General features: G+C 43.0%; 1 protein-coding gene across 1 annotated transcript; it reads right to left on the reverse strand.

Annotated features, from left to right (window-relative positions):
- Nucleotides 1-804: 804 nt before the first annotated feature.
- On the reverse strand, nt 805-5,694 carry LOC311238827 (calcyphosin-like protein). The gene is made up of 4 exons (XM_084327029.1): nt 5,485-5,694; nt 5,213-5,390; nt 4,626-4,835; nt 805-1,084 (listed from the first exon to the last, which is right to left on the reverse strand). Exons 1-4 carry the CDS (start codon nt 5,685-5,687, stop codon nt 980-982), a joined length of 696 nt encoding a protein of 231 aa, XP_084183155.1. The 5' UTR covers nt 5,688-5,694; the 3' UTR covers nt 805-979.
- Nucleotides 5,695-18,465: the final 12,771 nt, after the last annotated feature.

Raw genomic sequence — 18,465 nt, forward strand, 5'->3', positions numbered from 1 at the left:
CTGAGCTTTTCTTTTGTACACAGTTGACCAAAATCACTCCTAATCACTCATTTCTCAACGGATCTTTATGAAATCTGGATGTATGTATGTACATACATAACGTACTACATAAGACTTCAGGCTATGGATCTCGGGTTTTTTAAGCCTCCAGCCATTCTGGGGAAATACTACTTCTGGACTACTAACTACTACAGAAAAATGTGAGTAACAAGTTTTTCTACAACTCGGGTTCAGACCTATGTTACTCTCTTTCATTAGCACTAAAGGTGAGTTTTCCTTATTGTATCAGAATGTCAGAATGTCATCTTTCAAAAGAGACCAGGCTCATGCATACTTTTTATAAAGTATAGTATTTTGGTTTGCAAAAAAAGTATGCAGTCCTCGAAAACCGAAATGGCCAATTTTCGAGGGGCGCCTGTTAAGTTAAACTTACATTTCAAATCTCATGTCATGATTTGTCTGCCTGCCGCCTCTGCCTGCCATCCCATGTATGGATATAAAAGAGCAACAGCTCCGTGGTAATGTCCCCATGAACAAGGACTTTACTACCGCAGGCCCAGCAGTCCTGAGAGAGCAGTCATGAGGTTGGAGCGATGACATCTGCTCTTGGTCCTTGTCAGGCGATGCATTGCATCTTAATGTACGGGCCCGAGATCCTGAACACTTAAATACCAATCTTAGTCAGTCTTACTGTTACTGGTGACTGTTGTATGGAAAAAGGTAGGCTATATCTATCATGCCTCTTCATGATGAATGAAAGATGAAAAACGCTCAGACATGGAAACAACTTAATAAATCTCACAATTTAATCGTGGGTCATTAAGAATGTAGCGAAGATGACAAATTAGATTCAATGTATTGTCGTTATACAGCACAAGTACAGTACACAATGACAAATGTGTGTGTGAGCACCATTGAAATACATTAACTCCATTTCAAATCTGGCTTTTCTTAACACAAACATTCTTCATGGAAAATGTCAATCCAGTTTCCAGGACCGCTTCAGGATCTTCACAAAGCTCTCGTCGCTCTTGATGGCGGCGCTTAATCCACTATAGCAGGTCACAAACTCCTCCTCGGTCACCTGCAGGGCATGGAAGACTAGTTAAAGTTTCAAGTTTTGTTTTATTTGTCACATATATTAATTAAGGTACATGTTCATTACAGTGAATGCTTGGTTCTGTATGACCCCCCTGAGATTGTGCTTCATACAGTAAAAAGAGTAAAGACCAAGCACTACTAGATACAATATACAAACTAAAGTACAAAATGCAAACATTAAAATGCTAAAATGAGATGGGGACAGTGGCGGCTGGTCACTAGAGGGCGCTAGTGCGCCGACTCCCCCTGGTGGAAAGTGGTTTTGGATTTTTCTATAATTTCGACCACTAAAAGTATAATAAACATTTTTAAAATAAATAATAATTACACATTTTAAGTATGTTTGTGTTTAAAATGCACAATAACGTGTAATATCCACATCAATGGAGAGGAGGTTGAGTGGGTATGTAGTTTTAAATTCCTGGGAGTCCACATCTCTGAGGACCTGTCCTGGACCACCAACACCTCGACCCTGGTCAAGAAGGCCCACAAGCGCCTATTTTTTGTTTAGTTTTTAGTTTACTCAGTTTATTTGAGGGACAGTGCATATTAATCAACAGTTTATACATTTATAAATTAATACAAATAAAAAAACTGTAAATATGCCAACATTAGCAGCGTTGCTAGTTTTCAGGTGTAGTCCCTGGGCTAGATGTTTAAGCCAGAAAAGAAACAGTTGACAATTTTCCTGAGGAAGTTGGCCAAACTCCACTAACCCCCTCCCGTGCTAGCAAACTTTTATCGCTGTACGATTACCACCTGCATCTCAGTCTGGTACGGCAACTGCAGTGTAAATGACCGGAAATCACTGCAGAGGGTAGTGAACATAGCCCAACGCATCACCAAGACCCCACTCCCCCCCCCATCTCATCGGTCTATGAGAAGTGGTGCTCACGGAGAGCACGGAACATCAGAGACGCTTCTCACCCCAACCATGGACTGTTCACCCGCCTGCGGGGTACTCGCTCTGGGACATGGTACCACAGCCTCCCAGGCAGAACCAACAGGACCACAAATAGTTTCTTCCCCTCAGATGTCAGACTACTGAATCAAAACACTACTTAGCCCACTGCACCTCACTGTATACCTGTGTATATAGCCCATAGCTTATGTCGATTTTTATTTTAATTATCTTTTTTCTCACCATCGCACATTGTGCTAACCATTGCACAGATTTATTTATATATTATTTCAACTGATTGTTGATTGTCACTTCCTGGTTGGACGTACACAATTTCGTTGCACTGTCTTGTACTGTGTAATGACAATAAAGTGAATCTCATCTCAACGTGTAATATATAAAATATAAATCATTGTTTGTGCTTCCTGTTCATCCCCTCTCTTCTGGGGCGATGGAAACATCGCCCGGCAGTCAGTGCGCAACGCAGCCAATTGAAAAATGCACATAGCAAAATAAATGCACCTAGCGTCTTCAAATATGATGCCTAAAGGGCGATGGAGTGGGGACTGACGTGATGACGACAATGATGAATGCAGGGACTCAAGAGACAGGATTACAGCTGCCTACTAATAAAACTAATCGTCTATTGGCTGAGCGAGTGGCATTCGTGTGAGATCACGTCCGGAAACACGTCAACCAGGAAATAACTAATGGTTGTTGTCGTCATCGAAAATTGATAATAATCACAAGATACATTCAGTGAGTCTCTCAGCCTCTGCGTTAAGATATTATGATATGAAAATGTAATTGTAGTGCTGTCAGACCCGGATACAGGTCTAAAATAAAACTTTTCCTCTGAGCAATTGTATTAGAATAAAATAATATAATTTTCAAATATTTGGGAGCAGAAAATATAGCTCATGCTGAAATTTTTAGCTGCCGACGTGAACGTTTTTTGTGTATGCCAGAATATTCCAGTAAAGGGCGATTATCACGGAATCTATATATTTTCCTGAAAAACGAGGGCTTTTCAAAATGCTATAAAACGGAAATGAACCGATTAAAAATTAAAGAAAAAACACAATCCGTCTCGACAATGTTGACTGCAAACAAGTCATTGATAAACGACAGGCAGATTAGACTCATAGCCATAATTTAAGACAGAGATTATGCATTTAGAGCGCTATCATTGAAGTGGGTGGTGGCATCCAACGATAAATAGTGCACGCCACGCTGGCAATCAAAGTGTTAAGGGTATTTATCTTGATTAATAATCGGATGAGAGCTTTAGATTAAAATATTTATTATTTAAAAAGAGCATCCACAGTAGGCCAAATACTTTTCACAACCCTGTAATTATCTCTCAACCTCCAGGTTGAGAACCAGTGTTACTCGTTACACAAACAATAGACTGTAATTCTGTAATTGGCGGGCGTTACTGCAGCCAAGAAGCTGATAGCTATGAGGTGGAAGGAACCTGAGAAACTCACACTGATTAATTGGTCTCTGACACTACTGGATGTCATCTATATGGAAATCTCTACTGCATGTGTAATTGGGGTGGGACAGGCCAGCATTGAGCTGTGGGTCACAGCGGCCGATAAAGTAAAGGCCACTATCTAGCAGAGGAGCGGGGTTGGGGTGCTGGTCCTGGGGGGTCTGGGGGTCTTGGAGTGATATAATCAGTGTTGCGTTGCTGATATCAAAGCTGGTTGCACGTTTTAATGACGCCACATGCACGCGCGCTCCCGCGCATTCTCATAAATGTTCTCTCGCATAGGCACAGACTAAAGACGGTGCCTAATTGCCTCTACGAATGGAATGTAAGACATTTCATTCACAAGTTCTGTGTGAATGTATCTGAGAACGTATTTGAACACACCTGACGACCGGCGCTATTGTTATGCAAAGTAGCCAGGGGTACTTAGCGAGTTGGCGCATCAGTCGAGTGCAGCGCATTCCTGTGTGCACGTGCGCGCACATCCGTGCATGTGCGTGCGCGTGCTTCTGCTCACAGAGCCGGTTGCACGGCGTGCAACCCCGTCCCATGAGCAACACACCCCTGGATATAATCCATGGACAAGTCTATTTAATTAACTCATCAGGAGCAGTTAGGGGTTGAGTGTCTTTCTCAAGGACAGTACGACACGCTGCCAGGAGGAGCCGGAATCAAACCAAAACGGGAACCTTCCGATTACCATTACCAGCCACTGTCACTGTATACACATGCTGTGCACATACACACACATGACAAAACATGACTGTCTGTGTGTACCAGGTCTACGCTCTGTGTGTACCAGGTCTACGCTCTGTGTGTACCAGGTCTACGCTCTGTGTGTACCAGGTCTACGCTCTGTGTGTACCAGGTCTACGCTCTGTGTGTACCAGGTCTACGCTCTGTGTGTACCAGGTCTACGCTCTGTGTACCAGGTCTACGCTCTGTGTGTACCAGGTCTACGCTCTGTGTGTACCAGGTCTACGCTCTGTGTGTACCAGGTCTACGCTCTGTGTGTACCAGGTCTACGCTCTGTGTACCAGGTCTACGCTCTGTGTGTACCAGGTCTACGCTCTGTGTGTACCAGGTCTACGCTCTGTGTGTACCAGGTCTACGCTCTGTGTGTACCTTGCCGTCCTTGTCGTTGGGGGTATCGAGCGCCTCCAGCAGGGTGATGAACAGCTGCTCCGCGGTGCTCTGGCCGCTCGTGAACTTGGGGTGTTCGCTGACGTCGTAGCTCTCTCTCAGGTCCTCCACGGTCAACACGCCGTCTCCCGACTTGTCCAGCTTCTTGAAGGCTTGGAGGACCACCTCTGTCCTGACGCTGGGCATGGGAGGCTAGTGGACAATTGATGAAATGTGGACAGAATAGTACTTGACTCTTCTTACAATGCATTCACATTGCTCGGTTGAACATTCTTCAAAGCTGTATCTGTTATTCTTTTATATTTTTATTATAATTTAGCGTATACAGCGTATTGTACTGCCCTGTCCTATATTCTATTGTACTTTTATTTTTATTTGGTTTATATATTCCATTTTATTTTATTCTACCATAATTGTCTGTTAATGTTGCACCAAATGACTAAAACAAATGTCTTGTATGTGCAAACTTTACTTGGCAATAGAGAAATTCTGATTTTGATTCTGTTGGCTCATATACAGTACACTGTCAAAATTGTGCCTGTGTCAAACAGCCTGCTTGCGTCACGTACCCTCAGATCCCTCAGGAACTCATCAAGCCTAATGGTTCCACTGCCGTCCTTATCGAACGCCTCGAACAGTTTCTGGGCCTCCTCGTGGGTGAGACCGGTTCTGTAATCGTCCAGGCCTTTCACAAACTCACTCAGGCTTACGTTGTCGTCACCATCGTTATCGAAGCGTTTGAACATGCTTCAGGAGAAAGGATCAACAGTGGCAAAGCTATCAATGTCACCTCATTAATGTCATATGGATTATTGATGGGTGCAGATGTTGTTTACTTTACCGTCCCAAGGCTTTCATCCCAGACGGTCCTCTCACGATGCATTTCCCTCTCAGCTTCTCCAGTAGCTCAGCGGTCTCACTGTTCGAAGCCATTTCTGTCAAATGCTCACGGTTTGGGAGAGCTGTCTCAAAGAGATGCGCCTTAAATGTGAACTTGCTGATCTTAAATACGTTTGCAGGGGACAAACACCTCTCTACGCACATTGCTACGCAGAGCTGTACCTGTATGACACACACACACACACACACTGTAGGCTGAAACACGTTTGACAGCAAACGTCATCTGACTCTTTTTCACACCCTTGAATGTTGATGTTGTTTCCAAGGGGATCATTAACTCATTGGACGCCAGTCACGATGATAGTCGGGTTAACTCGCCATCGCTTGAGCGCCAATCACAAGTATAGTCGGGTTTTAATAATTTATTTTATTAGCGATATCCATTCATTTTCATCCATCCAGCCTGATCCCCCTACGCCTTCCGGCTAGTATTGCACTCCACTGGGAATGGTATAGTTTATTTTCTGGGACGATCCAAGCCGTGCGGGCGTGGTTTAAATAATCAGGCGAGTTAACCTGATTTAAAAAAATACATCTGCGAGGCTGCCCCCCCCCCCCCCCCCCCCCCCCCCCCCTCATATGCAATGCTGTTGAACGTGGCACGGACCTCCGCGCCCAGCACTTCAAATGGCGATCAGATAATTGGATTATTTCTTTTGCATTACATCAGATACAAGGTAAGAACACTATATATAAATTTTATCGTTGATCTGATATGTACTGTATTTCTACCCCGATCGACGCTGTATCTGTGTGTATATGTGGCTGTTTTCCGTTGGGTGCAGGAGGTGGGGGGGGGGGGGGCATTTTCATTGGCACAGGGGGCAACATTAAAAAATATATTTAATAATAATAATAAAAAAAATAAAAATTCTTCGCTTTGAAATATTATAGTGAAATATTTTGCACTGTTGTCGCATTTATCTTGTTGAAATCCTCCCACAGGTTCTTTTTTGTAAGTCGACTGTTTTGCACACCCCTATGACAGCTATACAGCTGTTCCCATGGTGCTCAGCTGTCAGCAGCTGAAACACAGATGAGTGCATGCAATAGCAACTGAACATACACATCTCCCCTTTTCGGAGGCACGACCCATCGGCCATCTGGGTCCACCTGTACCCGGTGCTGGATTTGACCTTTTGTTTAGTGCTTGAGGCTCTGAGATCTCTGCGAGACAAGGTCAGAAGAGTTTGTTGACACCATTTCAATGCCGTAGAGTGACGACTCTACATTTTGCACATTTCTGGCCAAAATGCCTCGCAGAGATCTCAGCTGGTATGTTTACAGTCAGGTACTGCGTCTGATTGAAGAGCCTCAAGCACTAAACAAAAGGTTGGTGCAATTAAATATAGCAACGTGGAGATACGTTGAGGAATCTTTCTGAACAGTGTAGACAGAGACATGCAGAGCGATTAATGTAACAAAAACCTTAAATGGAATGAAGTGTATACTTACCTAAAATATAGACAAGTATTGCAATGAATTACAGTTATTAAGACAATAGAATGCCTGAAACATAATACAAACATAATACAAAGTGTCCTATACTTACCCGATTACATGAAATCTTGTCATACTTACCTGAAACAAAATTGAAGAATGTGAGACAGACAGACAGAGAGAGACAGAGAATTATTATAATGCAAATCGTATAGACCTTTTCAACTTGACAATATAAACATTCATAATAATGATCAATTTATCTTATCGGGGGGGAAACCCTTGCGAGCACGGGGAGAACATGCAAACTCCACACAGAAGGGCCCGGGAGATACCCCACCTGGGTACCTATGGCGGAAACCTGGTCCCCAAGCGGGAATCGAACCCTGGACCTTCGGAAACTAACAGGGTGGAACATTTTCAACCAAATTAGCCATTGCTCTGTGAAACAGAAAACCTAGCTAGCTAGCTCTCCAGACTTAAAACAATTGATTGATTGAAAACTTTAATTAACAGATTGCAGAATGGGTACCATACAGTACAACTCAATACACACAATTGTTAAGGGGATGCAGACCAGAGAAAAACTTTGGTCTTGTTTACATCAGGGTCCCCCATTTTCAATTCATAATGACATACACAACATACAGATATAAATCTAATCTAATCATCTAATCTAATCATGACATTTATGACATACAGTACTGTTACATTTGTGACATACAAGATATGCAAATATACAGTACTGTTAAACAGAGATCCTAACAGTAAATATATACATACGAGGGGGAGGCAAATGTTCATTAGGGGGGGGTGGGTGGGTGTGTTTTGAAGGTGGGTAGGGATTAATATTGTAGCGACCCTGGGATTTGGGTGGTTGGTCAGTCGAGCTGCCACTCTGCACTCCGCCACCCCAGGGCTGGCGGCGACGCTATTGGTCGCGCCAACCGCGGGTTGACAGAGTCGAGAGTGCGCGGGCTGACCTGGGGAGGCTATAAGAGGGTGTAGAACCTGGGGTGCGGCATCTTGGGGCATGGGAATGTGTAGACATGAGTCACTTATACTGCAGCCTGTATGAGAACCGTTGTAATAAAGCAGTGAACTGAGAACTATCAACCTGCCTCGAGAGTCGTCAATAACGTGGTGCAAAATCAAGCAACGTTACAATATTATTTTACGGCTGTGGGTAGGGCGTTCCACATTGATGTGGCATAATTGCGAAACGTGTTTAGTCCCTTGTTTGAGCCAAATCTGGGTTGCACATGATTTGTGGAGCTCCCTCTGGTGTTGTGGTCGTGGTATATTCACTGACCTTTGGGAAGTAACTCGACATGTACATGGGTACCTTAGTGGTGTAGTGTATCTTGTAGACCAGGCCCATTGCAAGTTGCTGTACTCTGTTGTCTACTCTAAGCCATCCTAGGTTGTCAAAGTGTGCAGGGGTGAGGTGTGTTTTAGGAGTAAGGTCAAGCAGTAGTCTGACCAGTTTGTTTTGTGATGTTTGTAATCTTGTTTTTAGTGCATTTGAGGTGCTTTGGTACCATGAGGTGCAAGCTTAGTACCCTTGAATGAGTGCTCCTGCTAGAGTCTTCAGGGTATTCTTGTTTACCAGAGAGGAGATCCGGTACAAGAATCTTGTTTGTTGGTTGACTTTTTTTATTACATTGTTTGCCATTTTGTCACAGGAAAGATTTGGAACACTTAGTATATATATCAAACACGTTTTACTTACTACACTGAGTCGTGTGCCTATTGCACTTGCTATAAAAACCAATCATGCACCTTACATCTACCGTAGCGCCTACCTCCAGTCACATATAGCCTGGCCTGATGTAGTGGCCACACCCTTCCTCGTTTTTTCAGGCGAAAAGGCTGAGTGCTCATAAGCACCTGCAGCGCTGAAGAGCACGATTTAGTTTTTTGTTAGTTAGAGATGGAGATTCCACCAAAGTCCTTTGCGCGTTCAGAAAGAGAAGCGCTTGGCATCCGCCACTCGTCAGACCGGAAACCCCCGTTTGGTGTGCTGGGGCTAATCGGCCCCACGGAGAGAGCCCCGTCTAGCCAGACTGGGGACCCCGAATTCTACCCCCCCGCTCGGCGTGCTAGGGTTAATTATCCCGGCCCCACGGGACGCGTGAATATTAAAGGCAACCAACTTGTGTTCAGCTTTTCTCTGATTGGCCACGACCCCCCGCCCCCTTTTGCCGCGAACGCGGCAGGCAAGCGGCAGCGGTCCCAAATGAAATCCATCAGTGGAGGAAGCGGCAGCGGTCCCAAATGAAATCCATCAGTGGAGGACGCAGGCTGCTGACTGATTATGAAATGAATGAATGAAGCACGGAGCATAATGTATAATGTTATTTCGCGGCGTTTGTAACGTCATAACATCAGTGGAGGACGCAGGCTGCTGACTGATTATGAAATGAATGAATGAAGCACGGAGCATAATGTATAATGTTATTTCGCGGCGTTTGTAACGTCATAACATCAGTGGAGGACGCAGGCTGCTGACTGATTATGAAATGAATGAATGAAGCGCGGAGCATAATGTATAATTGAAGCGCGGAGCATAATGTATAATGTTATTTCGTAACGTCATAACATCAGTGGAGGCTGCTGACTGAACTAGAAACTGTACGCTCTAACGTTATTATGTCATTTCGCGTTTTTAACAACCAACTACCAGATTCACTCGTCACTGTACATCACTTCTGAAGTATAAACAAACTATACTGCTGTGACGATTTTGAATATCTTAACATGTATTTACGCCCATACAATTTTTTAGATGAATGATTGTGGATATAATATAGAAAACACATCATTATGATATTGTCAGATGGCGTTGTCAGATGTGTAGAATTCACCTACTTACAATTATGTACCTTACTGTACCTCTGCTTGCGCCTACAGCACAGCAGGTAATGGCGTTAATCAATGAAACATGTAACCTACACCTACTGTACCTTACTGTACCTCTGCTTGCGCCTACAGCAGGTAATGGCGTTAATCAATGAAACATGCGAATTGCTCTGTGCTGGCACAAAAGCTTGCACGTTGGCGGCAGGGTCCATCGCGAAATAGTTAGTTAGTTAGTTAGTTAGTTAGTTAGTTAGTTAGTTAGTTAGTTAGTTAGTTAGTTAGTTAGTTAGGCAGTTAGTTATGGCGTTAAGTGATGCGGCGATAGCGATATGGCATTAACCAACAACAACGGGCATTAACCAACAACGCAAACACAACGAGACATTAACCAACGAGCACCTCTCGAGCACCTCTCAGAGCACCTGGGGGAGCCTCATGCGCATGCACGGCCTCGGTCACTCTCTGCCGCGTCTGCCGCGTCTCTCTCTGTTACTGACAACACACAGCGCGGATAAGGGCGTGTGCTAGGGCGGTCACGTGGCCGTGTGGCCAATCAGAGAAACGCTGAACAAAAAGCTGAACACAAGTTGGTTGCCTTTAATATTCACGCCCACGGGACGTATACTTGGCGGAGCGAGTCTCCCGAGCGAGACACGTCAGAGGGAACCCCCGTCTGCGCGTCGGCGGATAGCGAGACACCGCGGCTGCGTGTGTGTGTCGTTGGACGTATTTATCGTCCAAAGAGCTTTTACCGCCTCACCCAAGGAAAATAGCTCAACCAGCAGCTCCACTAAAATAGCTCCACTCGGCACACCTGGGCAATCAGGGCAATACGTGGGTAATGTTTCCTTTTGATTAAATATGAAATCGCCCTAGCGCCCTATATGGACCAGCTGCCACTGCTTCATATGTCAAGTCAAGTGTTCCTTAATAATCCCCTTGGGGAAATTCAGGTGTCATAGCAGCATGGGGGAGGGGAGGTACAGGCAGAATAATAATAGCAATAACTAGGTAATAATAGGAATAGTAATGGTAACGAACATAGACATAGTGATAGAACATAGTAATAATAGTGATAGTAGAGGAATGGCCGGATTTAATCAGACAGTAGTAATAGTGATGGTGGTATACATGGTCCATAACGTAGTAGCACACTACACCAGAGTTCATGCAGTGTTTATTATTAAAAGTCAGACATTCCTAAGTAACAGTTCTCAAGTTTCCTGCTCTCCAGCTATTGGCAGCAGTATATGTCCACGGTTGTCGAGCCTGATGGTGGTGGTTTGTGGTGTGGTGGACCGAGGTGGTTTGTGGTGTGTCGAGGGGGGATAAGTCTACAGATAAAGTATCTACGAGGACTGAAATTGTGTTTATAATAATGCTCAGGCAAAAAGAGCTTTGATTGGGATTTTGTCAACAGAAAAATAGCATTTGAACAAAAACATCACTGCCACCAGTATAATTAAATAAATATGCAAGGAAAACATTCCAGATAGTGTTGGGATTTTTTTTTTACATTCTATAATCCACTTAATCTTAAAAGTATTATTCAATATATTAAAATCCATATAGTATTTGATCAAAGTACCTGGTAACAATTGAACCCTTGCACTGAAGAACCATATAAGTCTATTTCTGAAATCTTTTGGACAGCTCATGTATTTGCACTTAAGTTAATCTAAATCACTTGGAGTGAAACGACTCAACTTCGACTGTCTTTAACTATGAATGAACACAACACTCTAACCTACCATCTTTAGATAATAAAGTTTGAAAACATTGTTCCTCTGATAAGAGAGAGAGAGTTAAATCATTTTGTGTCCTGTACTGTGCAGGACAGTGCATGACAGTGATTAAACAGTAGCAGGACAGTGATTAAACAGTGAGAATAACTTAAAACTGACTTGTATGGTTCTTCGTCTAAGGTAATCAATTGTTGGGACACTGAGCAACAATGACTTAAACTGATCATTAAGATTCCTTCTGTTTTGGATAACGGAACCCTATAGAAATATATCTAGTTAACTACTAATTCTATTTCAATTCTTACAAATAATAATGCCTAGATATGTCACCTTTTCTTCAAGTACACGTTTTAATTGGAAACAAAACAGATTCATTCAAGTTCATCTTTAAACCTGAAACATTAGTAAACTAATTTATACAAGCCACTGCTTTTGAAGCCTGTTTTTAGAAGAATTGCAGTATCATCTGCTGATTGACAAAGTTTGAAATCCTTCCCCACTGCATTTATTCCTAGGAAGGGTGATTTACACAAGTAGCCATTATTTGGGTATACTAACAAAAACCAGACAGCCTTGTCCAATACCGCAGTACCATGCATTAATTTCACAGAGCTGGAACAGCCATTGTATAGTGACAAGAGATGAGAGACTGTAAAAACACAGCAGACAGAAAAACAGAATAACCAGAATAGCTGTCTGGTAAGAGCTGCGGCGCCGGCCTGTGTTAAACAACAAGCAGGGCGGGGCGTAGGTCTGATTTGAGCTTCGGTACAGACACTTCATTTGCGAGTGCACAAAGTGCACAAGCAGAAAATGTTTTTTGCACTAATTTGAGCGTAAATACAGTTTTCCGAGCTACAAAGAGCATCAGAGGATCCTGGTGACTGTTTCTTTAATGAACCTCCTGAACTGATGCATTTGGCCTACATGTGCACTTACTGCATACAAATTGATAGCAAATTGGGTCCAAAAAAGATAGTAATGCTTGCTTGGTTCTTAATGAAGCTGTCAACCTACACTTTCACCACAGATAAATGGCTCTGTTTCGCAAGACAGCAATGTTGTGAATTATAATACTACAACTACAGTTTTCACTCTGCAGTTTTTTCGGCAGGGACAATTTGTGTTTCCGTGGCCTTGGTGGGGACATGCCCCTAGCGTCATAGGCGGCGGGTATATAAGGCCAGGCTAGGCTATGCCTACCTACCCAAACTGGCAGCCCCAGTCTGCGCATTATTATAGGCAGCCTAGGCTACGATATTGTGTGTGTGTGGGCTGCTGCAGCCCGGTGGTGACGATACGCAAGGGTCGGCCAACCAAGGTGTCAATGGCAGTAGGTGTGGTGGCCGTTTAACATGCCAGACTGCAGGCAGTAACCAATCACGCCGCATCATCAAACTAACCGATGCCAGTCTGGTCTTCAAAATCCTCTATGGTCTAGCCCCACCCCCACTTTCCAAAAGGCCTTCGACACTGTCAATCACTCCATTCTGATTGACAAGCTAAAAGCAATTGGTTTTGATAGTTTATCAGTGAGCTGGATGCAATCCTACCTGGAGGGGAGAGAACAGATGGTGGAGGTAAACGGTACTCTTACCCCCCCCCCCTCACAGTGAGCTGTGGTGTTCCACAAGGAAGCATACTAGGACCGCTACTGTTCCTAATTTATGCAAATGACATGTCGTCAGCTTGTGACTGCAACTTGTTCCTGTTTGCGGACGACTCAACCCTGCTGGTCTCTGACAAGAACAAGTTGCAGGTTGAAAAAACCCTCAGCTCGGAACTAGGCAAAATCTGCATATGGCTCGCTGATAACAAACTATCATTACACATGGGCAAAACGGAGTCCATTCTCTTCGGTTCAAATAACAAACTCCGCAAGACCGACGGCTTCTCAGTTACAGTGGGTGACAATATTGTCACAAGGAAAGATGAAATTACCTACCTGGGTTCCATCCTAGAGGCAAATCTTTCCTGTGACAAAATGGCATCCAATGTAATAAAAAAAGTCAACCAATGAACTAGATTCTTGTACCGGATCTCCTCTCTGGTAAACAAGAATACCCTGAAGACTCTGGCAGGAGCACTCATTCAAGGGTACTACGACTATGCTTGCACCTCATGGTACCAAAGCACCTCAAAGGCGCTAAAAACAAGATTACAAACATCACAAAACAAACTAGTCATACTACTACTTGACCTTACCCCTAGAACCCACCTCACCCCTGCACACTTTGACAACCTAGGATGGCTTAGAGTAGACGACAGAGTACAGCAACTTGCAATGGGCCTGGTCTACAAGATACACTATACGACTAAGGTACCCATGTACATGTCAAAATACTTCCCAAAGGTCAGTGAATACCACGACCACAACACCAGAGGAAGCTCAACAAATCATGTTAAACCCAGATTCGGCTCAAACAAGGGACTAAACACGTTTCGCAATTATGCCACATCAATGTGGAACGCCCTACCCAAAGCTGTAAAGGAATGTGAATCCCTACCCACATTCAAAACCGCTCTTAAAGAGCACCTACGGGAGGCTGCAATTCGAAACTGGCCACCATAAATGTCCAAACCCCCCACCCCCTCCTAATAGACAGTCTCCTCCCCACCGCATGTATATATTCTCTCCCCACCGTATATGTATATTTCTCTCCCACCCACCCACCCACCCACCCCCTCCTAATGTACAGTCCCCCCATCATATGTATATACTCTGTCAGGATCTATGAGTAACAGTACTGTATATTTGAATACCGTATATGTAAAATGTATCAGTACTAAATACCTATATGTCCCTATGCCATAAATGTCATGTATGTTGAGTATGTCATAAATGTCAATATGAAATGAAAATGGGGGACCCTGATGCAAACAAGACAAACGTCTTTCTCTGGTCTGCATCCCCTTAACAATTGTGTGTATTGAGCCGTACCTTATTGTACCCATTCTGCAATCTGTTAAATAAAGTTTTCATTCATTCCGATTTTTTCACCTCCAGGTTCACCAGAACTGTTGTACCGGGTGACTTGGCTGTTCCATTAAGGACAAGTACATTAGCAAATCAGCCCTCTCCGTGAGAGCTGCCAAGACCTGGAACTCCATTCCAAGTTACATGTCGCCTGGGCATAACACCGGATCACCTGAGGCCAAGGGCTTGCTCTACGAGGGCATGATGAGACTGAGTCAGAGTTAATCAAACCGTGGAAACTTTTTAGAGCTACTATGTACATTGTTTTCAAAGCATGATGAGATCCAAATTACGGAAAACGTTTCCTTCATTGCCATCGGCACCGCAACTTGTGAACGGTCTTTCCCAATGAGGCGCATCTGAAACTGGCTAAGAAGAACAACAATATGCGCCAGGAGAGACGGTCAACTCTGAGTCCGCTTCACATTGAAAGTGATCTCACAGACAAACTTAAAGCAGAAAAGATCATTGATGCGCGAAACGTCACATTTTTATTTTGTTGCATTAAAGGGGAACTATTTTACTATTTCTTTCACTATTTGTGCACTTTTACACAATTTCCATGAGTCTATGGAACACCTCTGTACGTTTTTTCTTCAAAAAAATTCATTGTTTTGTATTTCTAATCAAGTACTCAAAAACAGCATTTTTCTACCTCAAGATCTTAAGCCATTTTGAAGCTGGGCTCCAACCACTGTGTGGCCTGGTGCCAACTGCCACATCAACTGCCACATTATTATGCAGCTGAGAAATCTCTGACATCACAGATATGCACATTTTCAGATGACTCAGTTCAGTGAGGGTGAATATTGTGAGAGGAGAATTGGAAGAATGCGCCAATTTGAGAATTAGAGACATAGATCCTAATATAAGTCCACATAGCTAGAAAATAATGCTAAACACTGAAAAAGGCCATTTATAAGATAGTTCCCCTTTAAGGTAAGACGATGGTTAATCATATTGGATGCCTTCATTTGAACAATTAATTTGCACTATATGAAATGAGTGGGGCTCGCTGTAGTAGCCTAGTGGGTATGTGTATTGTATGAAATCAGAACCTGGACAGCACCGTTTGCGTGCAAGCAAAAAAGAAAGGGAAACATTTTGCACGCTCCGCAGGAGTCCTATCCCATCTATAGCCTACCCTAATGTCCAGCTCACCCGCCGCCTATGCCTAGCGTCCCTGTATAAAACTATGTGGCTTTGGTGGGGACATGTCCCTAGCGTCCCTGTATAAAACTATGCCAACAAGTAGGGATGCACCGAAATTTCGGTGGCCGAAAACTTCCGGCCGAAAGAATTTTTTCACCGAAAATATGTCACCGAAACAGAAACAACCTGTAACCTAACGCGTGTTGTTGTGATGATGTCGCGCTGTCGGGAGTTGCGCTGTTTCTATGTAAACTCTGCGCGCAACGCGTCCAATAAATGCGTCTTTAACATGCTTTTATATCCTTATTTACTATATGCCCGTCGCGGTTAGTGATCTAATATGCATATTATTCAGAGCGAGAGGGGGGGGGGGGGGGGGATTGTGTTTCTCACATTGACGCTGTCCGTCTGTCTACTGTGCCGAGTCAAGCGAGCACATTCAGCTGGGGACTAGAAAGGTGCGCTCAGTAGAGCACAGATGTCCGCTGCGGCAGCCAGAGAAAAGATGGAATTAATGTACTGTATGCATTCAGAAGTGCTGAATAAATGTTTTATGGACCCATAATAGTGATTATTTATTATTTAAGTTAAGTTTTGCCATAATCATATATTTTTCCATAATCATAATGTTCCACAACATTGGTAAAAAAATCTATTCTATGAATCATTTTCGGCTTTCGGTTTTCGGCCAACTGTTTTCTATTTTCGGTATCGGTTTCGGCCAAGAATTTCCCATTCGGTGCATCCCTACCAACAAGGCATGGTGTCAGGACGCTCTATTATAGACTGTTCCTGAAGTGCCATACTATCTGCCTCAGGAATTCACAAGTATTATCATCATTGCTACTGTGAATATCCCCCCAAGTTATAACGCTAAGGAGGCTCTGAATGAACTTCTCAATGCCATCAGTGAGCAACAAACAGCCCATCCTGACACATTCCTCACTGCTTTAGGAGACATTAATCATGCCAACCAAAACCTGCCAAAGTCTGATCAACACATACACTTTGCAACCAGGGGAAATAACACTCTGAACAATCCAATCCAACTTTATTTGTATAGCACATTTAAAAACAACATGGTTGACCAAAGTGCTTCACAGTAAAAAAAAAAAACATAGTAAAACACACAAACACAATACAAATTACACAGAACTACAAACAAAATGAGAGCAGCAGACACATTTTTTTTAAGCTAAGGAGAACAAATATGTTTTAAGATGGGACTTAAACACTGGGAGCGTTGGGGCCAGCCTAATGTGGGGGGGCAACTCGTTCCACAGTTTGGGGGCTGCAACCGCAAATGCACGGTCCCCCACGTTTTTTTGCCTGGATTTAGGGACAGCAAGGAGGGACTGGTCAGCAGACCTCAGAGACCGTAATGGGGTGTAGGGGTGCAGGATCTCGGTGAGGTAGGGACCCAGTGTGGGATGTTTTAAAAATATAATTTAATATATAATATAATAATTTGTGCTTCACCAAAAAATTTGGTCAGCAGCCACCACTGATGTATATATACACACTACTGTGAGACAATAATAATCACACACAAAGGGATAATGGCTTATAGCAGACTTTATGATTTTATAATATTTCAGATAATGAAATTAAATGTTTATCATCAACTATCCAGTTAGTATTTATATTGTAACGTTTGGCCACTTTAAATCATTGAACGTAGAGAGAGAGAGAGAGAGAGAGCGTGTTTGAGTTTGAGCGTTCTGATGCTCCGTAGCTAACCACACCATGATGGCATTTTGTCAACAACACAGTTTGAACCTGGAGGAAGCGATATAAAGAAACGAATTATCTTTGAACCCCCCCCCCCCATTTCCTCACTAATGGAATTGGTGTTGCAGAGTCACGTTAGTTAGTTAGATACTGTAGTTTAGCGTTAGCTGAACGGCTAACTGGCTAACGTTAGCCAGTTGATCAATTAAATTCATGTCTCTTCCTCGACTTCCACTGTTTGTTGATGTAGTAGCGAAGCAAAGATAGTATCTGCTGTGTGCAGTGCACTGCTGACAGAAGTGGATGAGAGGAAATTATATGAATTAATCGGTTTTGACCGATGCAAAGACGCTAACAACAGATGCATCGCGAGTTCAACCTGAATTCTAGCCGATGCGCACTTATTCCACCGGTGCACTCGCATTGTGAAAGTTTATGCCGGTGCACCGATGCGAATCGGTGAATCTTAACATCACTAACACACACACACAATTAATGCACTTGTTTGTCTTTCAGAAAAGCCCTGAAGGTAAACTTCCCCTGTGTGCCAATGATAATGACCCAAAAAGCTAACTTTATGCTAGCAAGCCTTTCTGTCAATAAGTTTGCTTATAACAAACAGTGAATATGATGATGATCATTATGTTTTAAACAAATATATATATATAAATCTGTTTATTAAAAATGTCCAATTAACAAATTTCACAATAGATTTACAGAAAGTAAATCTCATTTTGATATTCAATGAAATGTTATCGTACTACTACTACTTTAACTATTGTTATCGGACACACACACAAACACACACGCACCCTGCATTGCACCTTAACAAGCACAAACACTATATGCAAGACACTTTCTATAAATAATAATTTTATCGTACCTCATTTTAGATTTTATTTTATCTTACTACTACTACTTATTGTTACCATTCTTGTATTCATTGTTGTTTCTTAATTGTACACTGTCTGAGCTTGAAACACAAGAATTTCGTTACTTGCAATGCCCCTGTATT

Source organism: Notolepis coatsorum (genome assembly GCF_963971535.1).
Source record: "Notolepis coatsorum genome assembly, chromosome: 13".
Lineage (NCBI taxonomy): Eukaryota > Metazoa > Chordata > Actinopteri > Aulopiformes > Paralepididae > Notolepis > Notolepis coatsorum.

Bases quoted from the DNA above. Each gene is read 5' to 3' on its own strand.
- LOC311238827 (XM_084327029.1), bottom strand. From the start codon at position 5,687: ATGTGCGTAGAGAGGTGTTTGTCCCCTGCAAACGTATTTAAGATCAGC. The intron at 4,836-5,212 runs GTACGTGACGCA...ATTGTCCACTAG, and splicing joins AGTTCCTGAGGGATCTGAGG to CCTCCCATGCCCAGCGTCAG. The intron at 1,085-4,625 runs GTACACACAGAG...CATGCCCTGCAG, and splicing joins CCAACGACAAGGACGGCAAG to GTGACCGAGGAGGAGTTTGT.